This window comes from Polypterus senegalus, chromosome 10, assembly GCF_016835505.1.
Source record: "Polypterus senegalus isolate Bchr_013 chromosome 10, ASM1683550v1, whole genome shotgun sequence".
Lineage (NCBI taxonomy): Eukaryota > Metazoa > Chordata > Cladistia > Polypteriformes > Polypteridae > Polypterus > Polypterus senegalus.
In genome coordinates, this window is record NC_053163.1 from 67,391,684 (window position 1) to 67,415,622 (window position 23,939).

The following is a 23,939-nucleotide window of genomic DNA, read 5'->3' on the forward strand; positions in this document are numbered from 1 at the left end:
GGATTTAGGTCAGGAAAGTGTGGTGGCCAGTCAATGGTATCAATTCCTTCATCCTTCCTCCAGGAACTGCCTGCATACTCTCACCACATGAGGCCAGGGATTGTCGTGCACCAGGAGCCACTGTACCAGCATAGGGTCTGACAATGGGTCCAAGGATTTCATCCTGATACCTAATGGCAGCCAAGGTGCCTTTTCAAGCCTGTAGCGGTCTGTGTGACCCTCCATGGATATGCCTCCCCAGACAATCATTAACCCACCACCAAACTGCTCATGCTGAATGATGTTACAGGCAGCATAATGTTCTCCATGGCTTCTCCAGACCCTTTCACTTCTGTCACGTGCTCAGGGTGAACCTGCTCTCATCTGTAAAAGCACAGGGCACCAGTGGTGCATCTGCCAATTCTGGTATTCTATGGCGAATGCCAATCGAGCTGCATGCTGCTGGGCAGTGAGCTCAGGGCCCATTAGAGGACATGGGGCCCTTGGGTCACCCTCATGAAGTCTTTCTGGTTGTTTGGTCAGAGACATTCACAGCAGTGGCCTGCTGGAGATCATTTTGTAGGGCTCTGGCAGTGCTCATCCTGTTCCTCATTGCCCAAAGGAGCAGATACTGGTCCTGCTGATGGGTTATGGACCTTCTATGGCCCTCTCCAGCTCTCCTAGAGTAACTGCTTGTCTCCTAGAATCTCCTCCATGCCCTTGAGACTGTGCAGGGAGACACAGCAAACCTTCTGGCAATGACACGTATTGATGTGCCATCCTGGAGAAGTTGGTCTACCTGTGCAACCTCTGTAGGGTCCAGGTATCGGCTCATGCTACCAGTAGTGACACTGACTGTAGCCAAATGCAAAACTAGTGAAGAAACAGTCAGAAAAGATGAGGATGAAAAAATGTCAGTGGCCTCCACCTGTTAAACCATTCCTGTTTTGGGGGTCATCTCATTGTTGCCCCTCTAGTGCATCTGTTGTTAATTTCATTAACACCACAGCAGCTGAAACTGATTAACAACCCCCTCTGCTACTTAACTGACCAGATTAATATCCCATAAGTTTCATTGACTTTATGCTATACTCTGATTAAAAAGTGTTCCTGTAATTCTTTTGAGCAGTATATATAATTAGGTTGGAAAATACATGGATGGATAGATGGATGGTTATATAAAATGGTTAGTGGCGTAGTGGGAAATGTTGCTGGTTCATAGATTTAACGGCCTTATTTCAATTCCAGGAGTGTTAGATTTTGAGTCTACCTGCTGCCCTTCATTCACAAAGATTTCTTCAAAAGATTGTCTGTTTCCTCCCATCCCTCAAAAAATGCTTTCAGGATGAATCGCAACTCTTTATTTTGGGTTACTGTAAATAAGTATACAGTGTGTTGGGGAGGAATGTTAAGGAAACCCAGAGTCAATTCTGGGTAGACACAAGGCTGGGTAGTGCCAAAGAGCTGTTAACCAGAATTATTTACTATCAGTTAAAATGGAACGTTCAAAGTTTATAAATATAGACTCTAGTTATGTACATTAAACTTGAAGCTGAACATTCTGATATCCTTGGAGAGGAGCCAGAAGTCCATTATATGCCACACAACTACATGGGTCTACAGACTTACTCTCAGACTTTCTTTCTTACTGTATTAAGGGTTCAATTCTTCATTGAAAGTGGCCTCCCCCTATAATGAAGTGAACATTGTTAAACTCTTTACACATTTATTCACCTATCCATCTATTCATTTTCACAGCTCACGTTGTTGTTGAAGCCATATCCTTTCAGTGTGAAAAGCTCAAAGGCATTACATTCTGGGTTCCAGGTTGGTATCACTATTTTATTCTACTCATTAAAACCTTCAAAAGGAGCATCATTAGCAGAATATGAGATAAAATGTGAAGAAAAGCTGTATTGACAAAATTGAAGTAAGGCAGTTATAGACATTTCTGACCTAGATGACTTCAAGAAGAAACATGAAATAAAAAAGAAGACAGAACAAAGAAGACATGAACAGTTTACAATAAAAGAGAACAAAATTAATTTATTACTGCATATAAAGTAAGAAAATCATCAACCCAGTTGACTATATAAGGTTTAAAAATGATTTAACAGCTTAGAAAGAATATAAAAAGATTAATGCCATCAATTAATTGTGACATGTGGCTCTGAATATACTAATCATATCTCTTTACAGCTGGATGATTTAAATGGTCTTTGGTACAGAGCCCAACCATTTTACCATAAACAGTTTTCTTCCAGTAATAATTTTGTGATATTGGCGAATCTGTGCACCAGGAATTTTTTGTGAATTCAAGTACAATTGTTCCTGAGCCAAGCTACATTCCTGAGAAGGCAGTAAGCAGGTGTGCATGATGAATGAATGTAATTACTAAAAAATAGTTTATGATCCTATGGAATGCCCAAAAACCAAAAAAGCAACACAAAACCTGTAGATGCAAACATGCTTATGATTTGTGTCTCTTATTGACAGCTAAATGGTCCTTTACTGTTGTCAGCATTATTGTGCAACTAGAAGGCAGATGCTGTCATTGCAACTAATTAAGAGTTTCTAAAGAGTGAAAATAGGGAACGTTTGAGAGAAAATTGCTTTTTCTTTATAGAATTCTCAAGAAGCACCTTGAACAGTCATCACTTGCCTATCTCACAAGTTGATTGCTTACATGAAAAAAATCCATCTAATTGATCTCAAAATGTTTTTATCATGGGAATAGTTACAGAATGAGGCAATTAACTGAAAGCACAAAAAAAAAACCTGACATAATATGGCACTAAAAACCTCAGAAGCCACAGAAGTGCCAGACAGTCACTGTGAAGGTAAACAGCACTTGTTGTGCTACTAACAAAACCTCTTCCATTCACACATTTACACATCTATATAGAGTATATCATTTAGTCACAAATTATCGTCTTGTTTGGCCAGATTTAATATGTGAGATAGATAGATAGATAGATAGATAGATAGAAAAAATTAATGCAATTTTTCATGGTTTAATTATATCTTGGTTTTTTCCATTTCATTGAGCATTATTCCATTTTTTTACCATTTTTCATACTGAAAATTATAAACCTATTTGATTATATTTTCTCCACAGTAAGACACTTTTGCTTTTCTTTTATTTAAATCTAGACGGTACAGCACAAGTGGGGGATGTTCACAGAGATTAAAAGTGAGGACGATTTGCTTTGAAAGTGATCTCAAAGCAGAACCTGCCTGGTGGGTTAGTAGAATTGAAAAGGACTGAAACCACTTGTGGGGGAAGGACTGTCAACAGCACAGCGCAATGTGCAGGTGGTCTCTGTGCGGTCTTTGCCAAAGTCTTCATTTGACTGCTGGTCTGCTAATATTTATTTCCTGAGCTGAGTGGAGACAACAGGAATTTTACACTTATCAAATTAGTCAAAGTTTACTTTAACATTTTTTACCCATATTGTAAGTCAGTCACTGACTTACACGAAAATAAATTAATCATTTTTATATTCCAATAATTAAACAGTATGTGTTTAAAGCCAGCATATTCAGATTTATTTGAATTGAATGTTTAAAGCTGACTAATTTAAAATAATTTCAGAATATTACTTATTATAACCCTAACATAAACTTAAGGTTTTAACGTAGCTTTCAATACTTTATATACTACACTGTATTTTTGTTTATATATATATACATATATATATATACAGTATATAAATATATATATACATATATATTCTGTTGAGATTTTTAAACTGGATGTAACCATTACAAGAATAAATCGAATAGTTAAAGTATCTCAGAATAATATAATGAACTAGAATCAGAGTGCATATGAATTATGTATTATGAAGCTGAAATAATCAAAATAGCATAAGTTTTTTTATAATAGGTCCACAATTACTTTTAGAGTTAGATAGATAGATAGATAGATAGATAGATAGATAGATAGATAGATAGATAGATAGATAGATAGATTAAACAAAAATTTAAAAGAAAAAAACTAATCAGTTATTAGCAGAGGTCATCACTATCTAAAAGGACATAAACAGAGCGAATACAAAGCTACCTTAAGAAAGTCCAGGTAGCCAGTCAACTCTCTAACAAGCTTTGTGGGCGGGCTTGGATCACTACTGACTCCCAATAGGCTGTCGGCTTTGTCACTCAAGCACCTCTTCTAAAGTGTAGTCCTACTTCAGGACAGGTAAGACTTCTGAGTGACAGAAGAATTTTTTAAGCTGTTACAATTCCGTTTCTTTCGCAAGGATTGAAAAACGTTAATACTGAAGTGTTGTCGATATCTTAAAAATCATTTTGTTTTGTTGTTTTCTTTGAAACGTTATGGCTAGCATTGGTCTAGCTGTAAGTCTTCCAAATTCAGAGGAAAGTGCAGTTTTCACGCAGCTAAAACCTGTGAGGATGTCTGGAGGAGATGGGGGAGAGGACTCATCTGTGTTTGAGGAAATAAAGCCCACGACGAGGGTCCCAGAAAACCATTACGAAGCAAGCCAGGTACGAGAAAAGACCGACGCTTTTCTTTCCGATTTATTAAGTGCTGTGATTTACTGTTGAGTTACCTGTGCCCTGCAAGTTTACCTTGGTTTGTATCTTTGCCTTATCTGTTTTCTTCTTTGCTTTCGTTTGGGTTTCGAGTTGCTTAAAAATATATTTGGCTTTTGTTTTAACCCATTTTGGATATTTGAATATGAAATCTGCGCGAAGTTGTAAAGGTAATGAGTGCATGCAGTTATTAATTTATATTTAACTTCCTGTTTATTTGAATCATGCAGCTTATATACAGAGGTACGCTTAATTTCCCATTTTTGAAAGTTTACATTTACCGCGGCCCTCGCTGGGACATACGGCGAAGAAAATGGATGAGTGGGCAGCTAGGCTTGGACTCAAAATCCAGAAATGAGTGAGGTGACTGTTATCCAAAACTGGAAAATGTAGTTGGAAATATTACACATTTTGGTCTAAAGTGAATTTTAGGTGCAAGATCTTTTTTTTTTTTTTTAATTACGAGACCGCAGACACAAAAAGAGCGGATGTTACGATTTTACTGTTAGAATGTCGAATTTTCGTTTCATGATTCGAAACATCGTATCTTAGCATTTTAAGGTTGATGTTAGTTTATTTATTTGATGATAATTTATTTACTGTATTTTAAAAAATGAAGTACACAAACGATATTTTTAAGGAAATGTTCATCACTTATTGTAACAAATTGGAAGAGAGAATGTCACAACAAAAATATTTTTAAAGTATTAATTGCTGTGTTTATTTAAAATCTACGTCAGTTATTGAAAGTACATTTTTGAAATTCGTTATAGTGAAGATACTGCCATTGACACTTTTGCACTAGCGAATAACCTTTGGTATTTCTGTTCATTTTTGTACATTCCGGTAATACGAATAACAAAAGAATAAATACCTCCCGGGCCGGAGCAGTAGGAATAATCTAAGCAGGTTTTGCAAAATCTCGGGTTAGCCATCATTGCATTACGAAAAAAAGAAAGAACGAAAAAAGAAAGAAAATCGATGTATTCCTATGAGACAGAATAGATATAAATATCTGACTTACGAAAATCTACAAGGAATTCCACCACTTACCATTTACAGGTATTTGCTTACCGTGCTTCATTGTAGGCATACAGAAATCCGTGCTGCTCGCTGGACTTTCTTCAGACAGTTCACATGGGCCCTGGTTTGGCAGAAAAACATAAAGTCAACGAACTAACACACAGCACCCAGCTGGTACTTGGCAAGCTGTGGTAGGCTCACATTGGTGCCACTATCTCCTGTGGTTTTAGCACATATTCTTCCACTTCTTCATTACTTATTGAAGCAAACCCATGGGAATCTTTGCCATGCAGTTTTCAGAAGCTACCAACAGCATTTACAAAAGAAACACCATTTAATGAATACATGCATGTAGTGAAATCTATCGGACACTAACAGAGGCCACACTGTTCAAATTAAATAAAGACAATTTTCAACATTTCTTGAAAACAAACATTACACAATCTGGAATCTTGTAGTTTATCTTAAATTCTTGTCAGCATTTCAATTTTCTATTACTAGCACGTTCACCATTTTCTTCACATTAATTTTATATTTTTAATTGCTAGTTAATGTTTTTCTTTCCATTATTTTTTATTATATCCATAATGGAATATACCAAGAAACAAACAAAAAAAGAGTCAGCGGAGCTTTACAGCTTTGCTGAGGTTTTTTATCAGTATTTTTTAATCAAATTTTATGAATTTAGATAAATAGCATTTAGTAAAATATTATTTTAATTAGGACTGGAGCCCTGCCAGGGACTGTTCCTGCCTTGTCCACGATGCTTTCCAGTATAGGCTCTGGCTTCCTTGCAACACTGGTCAGAATATGTAGGTTTGAAAAAGGACGGTCAGATTATTTTAACAAAATGTTCTAATAAAATCATCTATCTATCCTGTCACAGTGAAGATATATTACACAAATTAGACTGTACATATTGGCAATCATTTTTTTTTATCATTTAATGTTTTGCTTATTTACATAACGAAAATTAAATATTAGTACAGCTGTACTAAAAATACACATATATGGTACATATAGTACTGTATACAGGTGAGATTTTCACATTATACACACACATAAAGATATATATAGGTATATACTAAATATATAAAATGGTGATCATATATTGTATAAAGACTGGAGAAAATAACCAGACATGTAAATTAAGTTTCTGGCTCATCATTTTGTTACTTAAATCATGCAAATATTTTTGTTTGCTTGTTTTTTTTTTTAGTATTTATCACTTTTCTCTCCTTTTCATTGATTTTCTTTGCTTCTTGTACTAGTATTTTTCTGTTTCCTTTGCTCCTTTTAATTTCTTCCCCAGTATTCCTTTGAAGAGAAAGCTGTCTCAGGCCTCTTTTGAGCCCACTTAATCGGATTATATGATCTTGTGTGGACAGTGATCAGTTATACGGCAGAGGCCAACACTGGATGTGGCACCAGTCGATTACACAGCACATTTATATACACCCATAGTAAGTTATGTATAATGTGGCAACATGTAACATGTTGGTCATGCATCTAAGTATGAATTTCGCTGTACTTATAACAGTATTACTACTTTTATTACCTAATTCTTTCATATTGCCTAGTTTGAGATGGCAGTTAAACTAAAATGTTGGCAGATACCATTCAAATTTGTGTGTGTGTGTCCACACGAGTATGTGGGAGTAATGGTGAATAAAGTTTAAATGTACTTTGACTGCAGGTGTCCCTGGTTACATATATTTCCTCTTTGTAAAATGTTTAATCCGTTTGATTTAAAATTTAGGGAAAAAAAGCTTTAAAACTGATACATAATTCTGGCACAGATTGGGAACCAACCCTGGAAAGGGCTCCAATGTGTCTCTCTTTTGCCACATTTACACGTACAGGTCCCGTTTCAGAGTGACTAATTAACCTCACATATACATCAAAAATGTGTTTCAAAAGTTGGAGAAAAAGCCACTTTGACATGGAGAGACTCTTCATAGACAGTCTCAATGCTCTGAAACATTCAAGCAGCAATGCTAGTAACTTCTTTTGTGCCACCCCAAGGAAAATGAGACAATAGCTTACACTTGGACTTTTATAAAAGTAAATGGCTAAAGCAGTGATTTGTATGAGTTCTTTTGAACAAACTTCTGCTTTATCTCTCACATTTACTGTATTCTGAATGTGAGTTTTAGTTTTGGGGTGGAGTGTTGGCTCTGAGGCTAGGGATTTGTCCTGGCAAATCAGAAGGTTGCTGGTTCAAATCCCATAAAGGCCAAAAGTGACTCCACTCCGTTGGGCCCTTGAGCAAGGCCCTTCATCTGCAGGCTCCATCCTGGCCATGACATTAATCTGCATCCAGCCCTGTATGTAGGCCCTCCAACCTGCAGGGAAAACCTGGCGGTTGGTAGCAGAATTGGCACTCCAGGCACCATAAAAAACCTCACATGGTTTCCAATCCATCTGAACTAGTGTGGTGCTGAGGTGTCACCTGTTGCATGGCTGCACTTGGGTCCTGATCTGGGATCCTGAGGTGGCTTGACATGTGGTGGGTGCGGCAATGCGCTGTATCAGTGTGTGCTCCTTGCCTCTGAGTTTTAGTGTAACTTACTGCATACAGCACATACCACAAAAATCCCTTTGATACTTTATTACTATAGGATTCTGTGATAGTTTTCATAAATTGCAAAAAAGTTTTTTTTGATGTTTATTTGGACAATCATTTTTATTTATAATAACATATTTAGAGTTAGTGGCAAAAAATTCAATTACTATTATTAGCAGTAATATGTTTGTCACATTCAAAGTCCATAAGATTTGTTTTTTTGCTTCTTTCCACCACAATTGTTGCTATGAAATCAATGTATTATGGCAGTATCAGAATAAATGTAGGCAGGTGGTTTTTCAATTCAGTCCATGTAAGACAACACAATTAAATTTAACTTAAGTCCAGATCTGTTAGTTGACCTGAAGATACTGAAGATATATATATATATATATTAGATCATTATCACTCATCCTTCTTGTTGTAAATGTCCACATTTCTTGCTAAAAACACTTAATGAGCAAGCCCAGGGGACATGTCCGAATAGTAAAGCCTATGAACTAACAGATTTCAGTGTGACATCTTTGAAAATCATCTGTTAACAGAAACATAGGTCCCATGTACACAATCCTGCGTTCCAATATCCTTCTTAGCTGCTGTCCTTGTGGGGTTTATCTAATCCCCCTTTATATCCATGGGTTCTCCATCAGGCTCTCTGAGTTTCCTCTTATATCCCAAAAATCTGTGTGTTGTGTTAATTGGTGTTTGCAAATTTACCCCGTGTCAGTGAGGATGTGGATGCATGAGTGAGTTGGCTGTGCAATGGAGAGCCGTATCTTGCCGTATATCCGCTGGAATAAAGTACAGCTCCTCTCAACCTATGAATTGGATATGGTTGTGCAATTTGCTGAAATTGGTCAAATATTTGAATTGTACATAAAATATATCAGTGTATTTGCCTATATTGATTAGGTCCCTACTATACCCCAGAACAGGCAAAACAGAGTAAACAAGCTCAAACAATACATACTGTATCTTAGAAAAGGTTCAAGCCACCAGAAGGTTACACAGTTGCAGTCATGCTAGGTGCCTGAAAACCATTATTGAACTTCTATTTACATTAACGCCTGGAATTTTTGCTTGATTCTTCTAGGCTCCAGACCCCTGTGATTTTGAATTTGATTAAACATTTTTGAGAATGATATGATATGTTATGAGAAAAGGCAAAAATGATAATGAGAAACATCTGAGTTTTCCATTAAGAAAGTACTTTCTGTCAACCATTAGGACATGTTTGCTTACTGTACAGTAAAAGGCACCAAGTGAGGAGATGAAAAGTTCAGTTGTAGAAGTTCTCTTTTTTTAAATATTATACAGATATTGGACATATTAATTGTTCTTGCTCATGTATTGTGCCCCTACGGACCTGATGAAAAGAGCCTGCTGTGGCATGAGGGCTTGATTTCATGAGCATAAGTCAGTTTAAAGCACCAGCTCTCATATTGTAGACATAAGCGCATTTATTACTAATGCCCGTTTTTACGCACAAAATTCAGTTGAAATGTAACCGCAGCACACATATCCTGCTGTTGCTGCTATTTAACAATCTTCAATATTGACATTTTACTTAAAATACTTTTCGTATTTGTTTTTTATGTGTATATGCAAATATATTAAGTGATAAAACAAACAATGCAAAATATTTCAAAACTAGTAAGTTTTCAAATGTCTTTCTTGCTTGTTTGGTTTATACTTTTATATGAATATCTACATATATTTTATGTCTAGAAAGAATCAGCAAGGGAATCACTCGAGTACTTCATGACAAAAATCTGGTAAACCAGAAATTTTCATTTAACTTTTATTCAAAAGAAACATTTGTGTTTCCTGCACACCACAACTAGAAGTGTAAAATAGTTATTTTTTGTTTTACATATTTGTAACTATTTGTATATTGCCCTGTTTCAGGCAAGTAAACACTCTTATTTTGTATGTGTATCTAGAAAAAAATGAGTATAGCCATAAAGCAGTTGCTGATAAGCAGCTGTTCAACACTTTAAACGGCATAATTCACCGGTTATTAAGACAGAAGTTCAAAGGTTGCCATCATTATAACCTGCGTTGCTGTGACACATATTGCAGTTAGGCATTAAGCGTTGCTTTACATGCACTTGAACTGGCTGTTAAACAGTAAATAGCTTTACTCATGAATTAAACATTCCACCCACACACAAAATAAATACTTCAACTTTTTCATTTGTAACCCTGCATTTTTCATGGAGAATTAGGAACACTCAATTTAGGATTGCTAATCTAGTATTCTAATAATATACTCAAAGACAGTGTATGTTTTCAGAATTATGAAATTTTTAGTAACTGTTGTATTTAGATTTCCATCCTGCCCATCTCAATGCATGTCTTGGACTGTCCTGTCAAGACTGGAAGTTACCAGGGCACTACAGAAGTAATGTTACATTGACTGAGAAAATACAGAAATGTATATTGTCCAAGAATTTATGGGAAAAAAATAAAAATTGAGTTCTGAGAAAGCCCACTTTAGGACATGCAAATACTTTATAACACAAAGGGGATTGCAGCTAACATCTAAACAAAGGCCAAAACATTGAGAAATAGCAACCGTCTCTACTGTGCTATTGTACAAATCTGCATTATTTTACCTTACTGTAATTATTCCAGTCATTATAATTATATTCTAAGGCCACAATCTGACAAAGTTTTATTATATGTAATCACATTGTATACTTGCTATATCTGCAATTTTGCATGACCTTCCCACTTATTGCACTGATTATTGATTGTTTTCAATAAGAAGAGAAATAACAATGCACCCAACAAATGCGCAAGAATTAAGCCCAGCTTGATGTCTTTGCATATGAGTTGTCCAACTTTTTAGGTTTTGCTGATTATGCCTTAGAAAAGCGGTATATAAATGTAAAGAATTATTATTATTATTTAAGTCTTTTCATTATGAGCCAGGCACAATTAATAAAGTACTGCTCCATCATAAAATCCAGACTCATTTTGACATTTTTGGAAAGACATATGTAATAAACCATTAGATAACTATTTAAATTTTTTTCTATGTTTCAGTATTGCATAGATGAATATTGTTTTCAAAATATTGTACTGTAAAAGTGTAACACATTAGAGTAATGCCTTTCTTGGTAAAGCATTAACTCAAATTTGTTAAAATGTACTCTGAATGTTTGCCGAGATTTTTCTTTTACTCACTACTTTGCTTTTTATGTTAGACTAACTGTCTAACTGGGCAGTCTCATGGTCTGGAATCCCTACAGATTTAATTTTTTTCTCCAGCCGTCTGGAGTTTTTTTTTTGTTTTTTCTGTCCACCCTGGCCATTGGACCTTACTCTTATTCTATGTTAATTAATGTTGACTTATTTTATTTTCTTACTGTGTCTTTTATTTTTCTATTCTTAATTATGTAAAGCACTTTGAGCTACATTTTTTGTATGAAAATGTGCTATATAAATAAATGTTGTTGTTGTTGTTGTCCACTGCTCTCCTTCCTTACCCACAATGTACTTAAGGCAATGTCTATGGCATACCAGAAACCATGAGCCCTCGATATGACTCTGGCCTAGACTACGTAAAATCTATTTTACTCATGTGACATGGGAAGGAGTGAGAATAATGGTGGTTTTGGTTTTATAATGCTTACCTAGATATCTAAAAATGATACATGTTTTTCGTTGCTTCCAAATGTCATACTCTTCACATGCCATAGACAGGTGTGCTCAGTCATAAAAGATGCCTGCCAAATAGTTGAAAGGTACAAATAAAAAAAGAATGTGCCTTTGGTTTCGTAATGTTCTTCATGTAATATAATTATTGTTTTTTACTTCTCATACTGTGAATCACATCTAGCAAAGGAGCTTAATTTTCTTAGGCATAACATTTTGTGTTTTTAAAGTATATAACAAGATAAAATTTTTATACATATACACACACACATATATACAGTATACATATATATATATATTTATATATATATATATATATATATATACACACACATATAGTAACATCTCTGTTCTATCCCCTTTACGTTGTATATTCTCTCTGCAATTGAACAGAATGATTAGGTTGGTGTGTGATGTTTTGTAAATGTTATAATGTCTTTTGGAGTCTAACCTGCCTTGGCAATGCATACCGTATCTTCTGAGAATAGTGACATGGGTTGATACACTATTTTCTCTTTTCTGTTTACTGGATGTTTCGTTTAATTGGAGGTAAAATTTTAACACATTGAAAAAAACAATACATTAGAAAAAAGTTGCTTCTTTTTAAATAATAAACATCAATCAAATTATTGAAAATGCACAGAGATGCCTATTTAGAGTGCATCATTCATAAATTCTGGCAGAGCAGATCAGCTATTTTAAATTGTACAGTACAAATGTCACACCTAACCAGCTACACGTGTCCAGCACAACCTCCTGCTGTGTACTTTTGTCTGGGATTATTTTTGCTAATTAACCCATTGCTGAAATCAGAAGTACACTAAAATAAGAAGTTGATCAAAATTATCTGTGTAAAATACATTTTTTTGTTCACTAGTAGTGACTACGTGGTTTACAAGCAAGTAATCACCATTGATTTTATTCTTGTGTATTACACTAGAATCATGTGAAATACTGGATTGCTTCCACTGCAGCCATATGGATTCCACTCTCCTCTTCTCATAGAGCCAAACTTGCCATTTGGCAGAGCACAGCTCATTAAACACAACTTTGTTTAAACATCCAGTTATCTTTTTCTTCATGTGATTTTCCCATTAAAGGAAGGTAGGGAATCTTAACGTATTTTTCCAGGAAAATATAAGGTCCACACACTTATTTACCATACAAGGTTGGTTTAGCCAAACTCTACACAGATTGTAACTAGGCCAGAAACTGAATCCTGATTTATGCTAAACAGTACGTCAGTTGCCTTCATTTATTATAGAGTAGAAATTCAAAGGGAACAAGCACAACGATGGGAAGCAAAATAAATAAATAGTTTGTTACATAGTATACAGACAATTCAATGATTTACTCAAAAGTAATATTGGTAAATCAAGTATTGACTGTGAAAGACACATGTGAACTTTTAGTTTAAAATACACCAGTTCTAGCCAAATTGTTGGACCTGGCTGAACACCATTACAGTCTGCCATGTTCCGGGGATGCTGCTGAATCAGTGATGGAGATAAAGATGGCATTGTGGAAAATGAAAAGTGATGTAGAGAGAATGTAACGTGGCTTAAGTAATCAAGGTTTCTTTCGCTGCAGGTTGTTTTGCCTGTCTGTAAAGTAGCTATAGAATGGCCACAAAAATCATATATATGGTACTCGATAGAAAAACTTTTTAGAGAAAGAAGAAGCAAGGGAAGAAAAACACTTCAAAGATTCTGTTTTGAATTTTATGTATAATCCTATAGAATTCTGGTGAATGTATGGCTCTTATTTTTCTCCTAACATGACCCAACATGAACACTTGTTGAACATAATATCAAAAACATAGTATTTCATTTTGCCAAACTCTTCAATATATTGTTCCATTTTAGCTATATATGTCAGCAGTATGCCAAAAGCTTGTTAACTGAAGGCATTGCTTTTGTGTTTGACCTTTAAAGACAACCAAAAACAAGATTTGCATTTGAAGCGAAATGTGAGTAGATTTTAGGTGACAAACATGTCACTCTTCTCAAAAGAAAGTCTTGTTATGGAAAAAACACAATCAGACAATTAAACACAATACTGACCGAACATATTTGCATTTTTAATGACCTGTTTATTATGGAGCAGCATAGTGGAGGAACAGTTATTACTGCTGCCATACAAATCTAGGGACCCAGGTACAATACATTTAATTACGGTATGTCCTCCTGATGTCTCCATGGTTTTTCTTAGCTTATTCCGGCTTCTCTGCAGAGTTCCAAGATATACACAGTAGATCAGTTCAGTATCTAAACTGTTTCAGTATGTTGGCTTGGAACAGGAGAATTTTGCGTGTTCCCTTTTAATGGACAGGTGTTCCGTCTGGAGTGGCTTCCTGCCTTTTATCCACTTACCTGCAATTCCTAAAGGAAAATCAAAAAAATGATTAATGATTGAAATAAATGATTAACAGTTACAACTAAATTAAGAGAAAAACAGCTTTAAGAAAGACAACATTTGCATAACAGATAGAATACTTAAAGAAATGTTTATAAACATTCCTTACTTCAAGTGCTGACAAAAAGATTTCACAGACAAAAACATTTATGTTACTATCTTAAATGGTGAATGGAGAGTTCAGTCATTTTCATTGATACTACAAGAATATGCATCAATGAAAAAGAATGGGTATGATAAGACCTTTTGAAAGGCACAGATCACTGGAACAAGGCATATTAACTAGCATAATACTCTTGTATTTACAGCTGTACCCAGCTTGTACTGATTTATAAATTTATATTCTGACAATAACTGCATAGCAATTCATAATTTTTGTAGCATGTATTTGTTTTATTTAGTTTTATACTGTATTTGTAGCCAAATTTGAAAATGTTGCTTTTATAATTTAGTGACATGTTTGACTGTTATTGGTATGTCAACCTTTGTATCTCTACATATTTTATAGGTTTTCAGTTATCTTTACATATATGTTCTTCTAAAACTATGTATAATAAATTATTAAATGTGTATATCTATAGTTTTTATTTGTAGATTTGCATGTCCTATTTTCACGTAACTGTTGCATTTATTTGATTTCCTTTCTCTTCATGCCATGGTTGTTTTATGTGTTCATTAAAGCTTCTCTTCAAGTGAATATGTGCTGCTGTCAGCATGGGGGGAAGTTTAAGAAAAGACAGCGCAAAGAAAATAACTTGTTAAAACGTGTACATGCTCATGGTTACTACTCAGCTTTAATCTTTTTTTTTTTTTTTTAAGATCCTTACAGTATTGCCTTCCTCCATCTGGATTAGCCTAGAGGCCTCAGAGTTCTCCATGAATATGATGTCAAATTTGCTTTTTTTGGCTTTGGTTCTTTTTCTGTACCTTTTTATATAGGAAACCAGTCTAAGGAATCTGTTGTCTGTCATCCAGACAATATCACTGACTGAATCAAGCTGGTAGTACACAATTTTATCTTCAGCAGCTGTTGCATATTCTTTGACAAGATGCTGATTGTGCTGAATTGATTTTTTATGTAAGTTATGCATTTCTACTGATAGGTATCTTCCAAAATGTGGAAAGAACAATATATTGAACAAATACTGAGCACATATCATGAAATTCAAAGGATCTTATAGTTATTTGAGCCTATTGATGAATGCTGAACAAAATGTCTGTATCCTTTATGAGATAAAGAAAAGATGGCTTTACAATGAGGTCACTGTTGGTAATATACTTTTATGAGAATTATATGTTTAGATTTAGATAGTAACAGAGATAGATGTTTCGAAGGTCATGTAGTTCTATTATCTAATCATTGTGTTGGCGCAGTCTGTCACTGAAGCTACTCCTCTACCTGGAGAAGATAATGTTCAGTGGATGTAGTGGATTCTCCATGATTGACAGGAGCTTGCTTAGCACTCGTCGCTCTGCCACAGATGTTAAACTGTCCAGATTCATTCCTACAGTACAATAGAGCCTGCCTTCCTCACAAGTTTGTCCAGGTGTGAGACGTCCTTCATCTTTATGCTGCCTCCCCAGCACACGTAGAAGAGGGCACTCGCCACAACCGTCTGGTAGAACATCTGCAGCATCTTATTGCAGATGTTGAAAGACGCCAACCTTCTAAGGAAATATAGTCGGCTCTGACCTTTCTTACACAGAGCATCAGTATTGGCAGTCCAGTCCAATTTATCATCCAGCTGCACTCCCAAGTATTTATAGGTCTACACCCTCTGCACCCATCTCCTCTGATAATCACGGGGTCCATGAGGGGCCTGGGCCTCCTAAAATCCACTACCAGTTTCTTTGGTCTTGCTGGTGTTCAGGTGTAAGTGGTTTGAGTCACTCCATTTAACAAAGTTTTTGATTAGCTTGCTATACTCCTCCTCCTGCCCACTCCTGATGCAGCCCACAATAGCAGTGTCATCAGCGAACTTTTGCACGTGGCAGGACTCCGAGTCATATTGGAAGTCTGATGTATGATGTATGATGCTGAACAGAACCGGAGAAAGTACAGTCCCCTGCTGCGCTCCTGTATTGCTGACCAAAATGTCAGACCTGCAGTTCCTGAGACGCACATACTGAGGTCTGTCTGTAAGATAGTTCACGATCCATGCCACCAGGTGTGAATCTACTCCCATCTCTGTCAGCTTGTCCCTAAGGAGCTGAGGTTGGATTGTGGAAGGCGCTAGAGAAGTCCAAAAACATAATTCTAACAGTACCACTGCCTCTGTCAAAGTGGGAGAGGGATCGGTGTAGCATATAGATGATGGCATCCTCCACTTCCACCTTCTCCTGGTATGCGAACTGCAGAGGATCAAGGGCGTGGCAGACCAGTGGCCTCAGGTTGTGAAGCAGCAGCCACTCCATGGTTTTCATCACATGTGACGTCAGAGCAACAGGCCGGAAGTCATTCAGCTCGCTAGGACGTGATACCTTTGGGACTGGGGTGATACAAGATGTTTTCCAAAGCCTCGGGACTCTCCCCTGTTCCAGGCTCAGGTTGAAGATGCGCTGTAGAGGACTCCCCAGTTCCAGCGCACAGGCCTTTAGCAGTCGTGGCGATACTCCATCTGGACCCGCTGCTTTGCTGGCACAAAGCCTCCTCAGCTCTCTGCTCACCTGCACTGCTGTAATTGTGGGTGGGGATGTCTCTACAATGCTGGTATCAGCAGAAGGATGATTGGAGGATGCAGTACTCCTAGGTGAGAGTGGGTTAGGGTGGTCAAACCTGTTAAAGAAGTTGTTCATTTGGTTTGCTCTCTCCGCGTCCCTCTCAATGGTGGCACCCCGCTTCGAACTGCAGCGAATGATGATCTTCATCCCATCCCACAATTCCTTCATGCTGTTATTCTGCAACTTCTACTCCAGCTTTCTCCTGTACTGCTCCTTCACCGCTCTGAACTGGATTCGGAGTTCCTTCTGCACACGCTTAAGCTCATGGTGATCACCGCCTTTAAAAGCTCTTTTCTTCTGGTTCAAAAGGCCCTTGATGTCACTTGTAATCCATGGCTTGTTGCTAACATAGCTAACTACATAGCATACTAAGGTTTTGTACCATGTTAGCCATTATGAATGTAGTAAAAAGTCAAGCAAAATGACACCTTTTATTGGCTAACTATAAAGATTACAATAAGCAAGCTTTCGATGCTTTTCGAGGCAATTACATCAAGATTACATCTTGCCTGAAAAAGGGGCTTGAGCTGCCTCAAAAGCTTGCATATTGCAATCTTTTTTAGTTGGCCAATAAAAGGTGTCATTTTGCTTGACTTTTCACTACATGCAAGTAAGAATTTCACTGTACTTTGTGTGTGTGACTATATTGACCCAATAAACCTACATTGTTTATTTCGTAAGCTGAGTCATTCCAGCTACCCAGATTGTCATTCAGTGTAGTTTCAGAGTAAAAAACACTATGAAAAACATTGACACACAATTTCTTACAAAATGATTGTTTAAGTTCTGCTTACTGACAATTCAATTAAAATGTTCTCTAATTCTCATTTCCTAATGAACAGAATAAACTGGAAAGAACTATAAAAATGTAAAGTACAAGAGTTCCTCAGCTACATTTTCTGTTTCTTTATATTAGGACTATTCAAATGACAGCCCACAGGACACATGTGGCCCAGAAGCAGCCTCTGAGTGGCCCAGCTTGTGGTCCCACCAGGGCTCCAGACTACAACTAAAATGGAACCAAATGCAGCTAAAAATAGGCTTTGGTGATTATCATTTCCACTTAGTTCTTCCAGTGGCGAATCAAATCATTGAAACTTTAAATTAATTATATTGTAACGGTTGCTAAAAGCTATTTTTTAATTGTTGAGCGTATGTGTTGTTAACATACGGGTCAGTTTGGGCTCCTCTTGCATATCCACGAGCCACAAAAAGGCTGGTTTATAATCCCCTGTGATGGGTGCGAGGGACTAGCAGTGAAAATGATGTCAGAGGTGGAGACACGTGCAGAAAAATATTTCTACATATACGACGCTGCTGATGGGACAGCCCAGTATTCCAAATGGTAAATTTTTATGAGAGGCTGGTTATGCTTGTACCAGAATAATGAGCAAAGGTCTGAATATGACGCAACCGGTCATCAAAACAAAAGGTAGGCATTTAAAGTTCATCTGCCCATAATATAGATCTCCTGTTATAAAGATATCTGTGTCCTGTGGAATTCACTTGTCCCTTCTGATTTGGTGCAGCACACTAAGGTGTGATTGTCACCGATATCCTTGTGTTCACACATCTTTGCATACCGTTTCTCTTTTGATTTAGTGAATACTTCATACAAAATGCCAGCCTGTCCGTCAATAAACATGTATGAGCAATTGCCTACCCGCTGTCTACGTTTTATTGTTGAAGGTGTATTTCAGTCGTTTTACCTAGGAGCTCTGTGATTGAAGGCAGACAGTAAACTTTGTTAATTGTTACTTCTATCGTTTTGGCACACACGCTATATGTTCGGTTACCAATAAATTCTTCAACAGGAGCTCATCAACATAGAAACAGAAATTAAGATTTAATAAAAGAATAATAATAGTAATAATTATAATCAATAATTAATTACTTGACACCCAAGAACTCTGTACAAAGACATTTTAAAGATAAATCATTAAAATAAATATACCAATCCACTTTCACGCCAAACGTGGTGCCTAGCTTTTAAACATTTACTCAGGTAGTTTTTTTTTTTTGGTGGGTAGGGAAACAATTTCAACAGGAAAGGTTTTGTTTTGGAACTCAATTTAACCTCTGTCATATGAGTGATTAAAACTGTATGAATGAAATAGTTTAAGATCTATGAAAAAAAAATCCCTTATCTTTCATGACTGCCCATTTAAATTGGGGGAGGATCTCATATTTCAAAAGAGAAACAAATGTTAGTGCTAATACTGTGCACAGTTTTGATTTTTATGCCCTTTGAGATGTGCCTGGGTCAGCTTTGGGTAAAAAACGTTTATTTTTTTATTTCAAAAGTAGAGAAAAGTATTGCTACTTCCATAGATTTTGTTCAGTTATAGCCTTTTTGTTGTAGATTTTTTATACATTTTTGATGTGCCTGTGTCAGATTTGACCAATTGTAAAATGTGAACAATGAATAAGCATTGCTTGTTAAAATACATTTATTTGTGTTGGTTTAAAATTTGTCATTACCTGCTGCTTACCGGCTGCTGAAAATGTCTGGCCCAGCTAAATTTGTTGGTCTGAAAATTTGGCCCAACTGAAATTGTAATCGAATGGCACTGCTTTATATGATACATTATATTCATTCTCTGACATTACATATCTTTTAAAGCCCACAGTGAACAGTATACGGGGCCTTACAATAGAGCAAAGAGAATTGATACTTTATCATTCAATATTGTGTGGAACGAAACACTAGTCCAGATTAGTACCTATAATTTAAATAGAAATCATCAGATAGCTTTCCAGAAATCATGCAGCCTAAATTTAGCTTTATCAATCAGTCTGTGTAATAAACATTTTTTAATGTAAGCATTGTCATAAAGCAAGTCATTATAGAGTCAACATTAAATTAAATGATCATTAATGTCACGTTGACTGTATAATGACTTGCTTTGTAACAATGCTTACATTAAACATTATGTAAATGGATGCACAAAGAAAATTAACACAAAAGCACACCATAGCAAACAATGAGAAGTAAGGGAAGAAAATAACACTGCTTAAAGAATGTCTCTTATGAAAATCCAATATGGTATAGAATTGCCACGCTACTCCATCCATGATATGCCCATTTAATAGGCTATGGACTATTATACATTTAGTTAAAAGCAGCATGTATGGACATGCCACTGTTTGTTTTTTCTAGATCACATACTTTATTTTTAATGGGGAAACTAAATGGTAAGCGCTAAGGTGACTTACTTACAATTAGAAAACTATTGAACTAGCTAAATTTAAACTAAGCTACATATTTTTCACATATTTTATTAAGTTGGAAATGATTTGTTACTTTCTAGCATTTTGTAATTGAAGAGTTTGTTTCAGACACGATGAATGCCTTTTTGTCACATTGTGTTTTAATCAATGAAATTAAATGCTCAAGGGTCATTTAATATGCATAATATGGAAGATCATATTACAAGTATAGTTGTTTTTTATAGACATGAAGAGTGTGTTTCTTTGCAAAACACAGTATCCAATGTATCTGATTTCTGACAGAATACGACAGAATAGAAATCCGTGTTGTCCTTCCACATTGGTACATAATGTAAAGCATTATTGGTGTAGAGTTTTGTTATTTACTTTAACATGGCAAACAAGCCCTGAACATACAACTTATATGTTGGTTTTAATGGTATATGCGTCTGCGTCAATATTGATAACTGTGCATTCAAAATGATTATTTTACTGGAGCAATGCTAGTTTTGTTTTTTGTCTAAGAAAGATAACATAATTCTAGTCCACTTCAAAGTTCCATATATTCACTATTAAAAATTAATTCAAAGGAGTACAGGCAGTCCCCAGGTTACGTACGAGATAGGGACTGTAGGATGTACTTAAGTTGAGTTTGTATATAAGTCGGAACAGGTACATTATTTTAATAAATGCTATTGTTGGCCGACTGTAACCAAGTGCTCTGCCAATGAATGATGGAGTTTCACCCCTCTCTGACCTTTTTATTATTTCTTTTATTTATTTTCCATAGTGATGGTTTTTCTCTTCGTTACTGTATCACCAGCACGTGCATCAGAGTTGTGTTTCAGAGACATTGTTGAAGGGTGAAGACAAAAGGTTAAGATGAGCTCTTCTGCACAGCACTGTACATGCTATCACAGCAGGAGGGCACTCGTCATCAGCACGTCTGATGTACTGACAAGAGACAACTTCCTGCTATGTGCGTAACAGTACAAGCAGGCTTACTATTGAGAATGAATGGGGGCAGATTCACCATTCGCTCAACACACAGTCACCTCCACTACAGTATGCTGCCTGCAGAGTCCGCCCACCGAGAATGAACACGGTGCAACCAAAGGCAGGCAGTGAATCGCCCACCACCGCCCCCATTCAACAGGCAGCCAACCGAGGCACACTGCAATGCTAACCCCTGCCGCCCTGTTCACCCACAATGGCCTCCGTTCAGCCACAACCAGGTCACCGCTTGCAGCATTGCCAGCCGTCCACCGAGAACAAACGGGGCAGCCGTGTGTAGTGGGCAGGCAGTGAAACGCCCCCCTCCACTCCATCCAGCCTGCGTCCAGTCAGGAGCAGTAGCTGCGGCAGTGTAGTGTGCGGGTAGTGAACTCCCCCCTCCAGCCTCCATCCAGCCACCGCTTGCAGCGTCCCCAGGCCGAAGATGACGGAGTGGCAGTTACTGAGGTGCATGCGTCGCAGATGTGGCCCCGTGCATAATTTGTAGGTCAGATGTTCGTAACCTGGGAACTACCTGTATAATGTATCTCTTTCTTGCCTATATATATAGATAGATATATATATATATATATAGATAGATAGATAGATACTTTATTAATCCCAAGGAGAAATTCACAATTATATATATATATATATATATATATATACACACATATATACAGTGGTGTGAAAAACTATTTGCCCCCTTCCTGATTTCTTATTCTTTTGCATGTTTGTCACACAAAATGTTTCTGATCATCAAACACATTTAACCATTAGTCAAATATAACACAAGTGAACACAAAATGCAGTTTTTAAATGATGGCTTTTATTATTTAGGGAGAAAAAAAAATCCAACTCTACATGGCCCTGTGTGAAAAAGTAATTGCCCTCTGAACCTAATAGCTGGTTGGGCCACCCTTAGCAGCAATAACTGCAATCTAGCGTTTGCGATAACTTGCAATGAGTTATATTCTTTAATAAAAGCGTACTTGTTTTGTTATATGTGTACCTTTTGTGAAAGTGTTTATTTGATATTTGGAATTCAGTCTTCATGCATTATAATAATAATAATAATAATAAATTTTATTTATATTGCAGTTTACACTTCATGTCAAAATTTTGTCATTAGTACTAAAACTTGAAAAAGTTTGTGTTTTAAGTATGTGTTCAAAATTTCTTGCATTTCCTGTCATCCTACACTTACATAGATAGACATGGAACACACATGAAATGCATGTGTTCCAAATAATGATACATTATTACCGTATACAACTTCAGGCGCATCATACCGAGATAAACAAGGCTTGAACTTGGGGGAATGGGAGAGCAGTCTGCTTGCTGCTTGTGCTGATCGACATACTTACAAAACAAAAGATGGGATTTAAGGTGGGCCAGGATTACGAGTTTTTTCGTAGGCTTCAGGGATTCTAGTGTTAATCTCACAGTGTACTTGTACGCAGTTGCAGAATGACAATAAAGTTTGACTTGACTTTACATATTAAGTGACTTTGTGCTGAATGGCTACAGCTTGTCTCAAGCTTTTGATATTTTCTGCAGTTCTTAAAGCTGTCAGTAATCCAACATATATGTCCTTCACGCAACCAGTAGATTGAAATGTATCAGTCCATTTTAAAACAGTACTACGAGAAGCAATTCTTTCTCGCTGAAGCACATTGAACTAAATGAAAAATTTTCTTTACATCTCTGCTGCAGATTTAGATTCAATGTAAGCCATAAAAGGGAACGTGTAATGAAACCCGTACTCCATGGTGGCTGAAACTGCTTTTAGTATGCAACACTTTCACGGCACTATATATATTCCCACCCTATTTACTTGCCTTACGTAACACTCTGAAAATCATCACATTTCTTGCATTTACCTTTGTCATTCTTTCATCATTTTCCTTGGAAGTCAAGTTAGTTAGATTGTTTAACTAGTTATGAGAGCGGAGATAATCTTGTGGGTTAAACTTAGTATATTTTTGTGTAATAGAAATGGAAGCTTCCAGTGATGCATCTATGGTGCTGTTCTGCTACATTAACTAGTATCCAATTAAATTGATTCAAAGGTCACCAAAACAACATATTTGCACATGTTAATTCAAAAAAATGCATGAAATATTAAATATATTTTATTGTAATTAAGAAGCTCAGTTCAGTAGCTAAATAAAAAATGAAAACTCAAAATGGAAAAGAAATGGACAGTAATGCAGTTTACCTCATAACTGGCACATGAACATTGAATCAATCACATAAAAAAAAGAGCATACAATATGTGAAATGGATGAAGAACTTACCTGCATGGCAGTCTCTCTTCAGTGTGATATGAATTAATGGTTAGTGTAATTATCTTTTTTTAGGGCTGAAGTTAAGTAGACAAACCTCTGTTTTGCAATGCAATGCGGTAAGTTACTGCCACTCCATTCACTTGCTGCTTCTCTGTTCATGTGGTATGTAGTGGAACAGCGAACACTTTACTTTACTTTAACTTTGCTTAGCAGGGACCTTTTTTTTATGCTGGGGAAGCGAGAAAGCTAGATGTTGTGCTGCTTGTCATCCTGGTTAAGACCAAACCATTTCCAAATAGCAGAGCTAACCCTACCTGTTCTTAACTCTTCTTTTTCTGATCCTTGCTCCATTTTTTCCTTACACGCCACCATCAGGTGACATAGGCATAGTCAGTGTAATCACATTGAGAATACTGTGCTGGAGATTTTGTGGGTTTTGTTTAAAGTTCAGAAGAAGTTGTGGCAAATCAAGTAAAAGTGCTAAAGATCATAGTATTAGTTTTTGCATATTGATTTTTCTT

The 23,939-nt window shown here is 36.4% G+C and overlaps 1 protein-coding gene across 2 annotated transcripts in view; it reads left to right on the forward strand.

The window, feature by feature from the left end:
- Positions 1 to 4,126: 4,126 nt before the first annotated feature.
- klf5l (Kruppel-like factor 5 like) overlaps positions 4,127 to 23,939 on the forward strand; it is a 63,950-nt gene continuing 44,137 nt past the window's right edge. The window contains exons 1-2 of one of the 2 annotated variants that reach the window (XM_039765893.1): positions 4,127 to 4,180; positions 4,326 to 4,488. In XM_039765893.1, coding sequence (XP_039621827.1) covers positions 4,396 to 4,488 — 93 coding nt within the window. In that variant the 5' untranslated portion in view covers positions 4,127 to 4,180; positions 4,326 to 4,395. The other variant, XM_039765892.1, reaches the window with a different exon arrangement.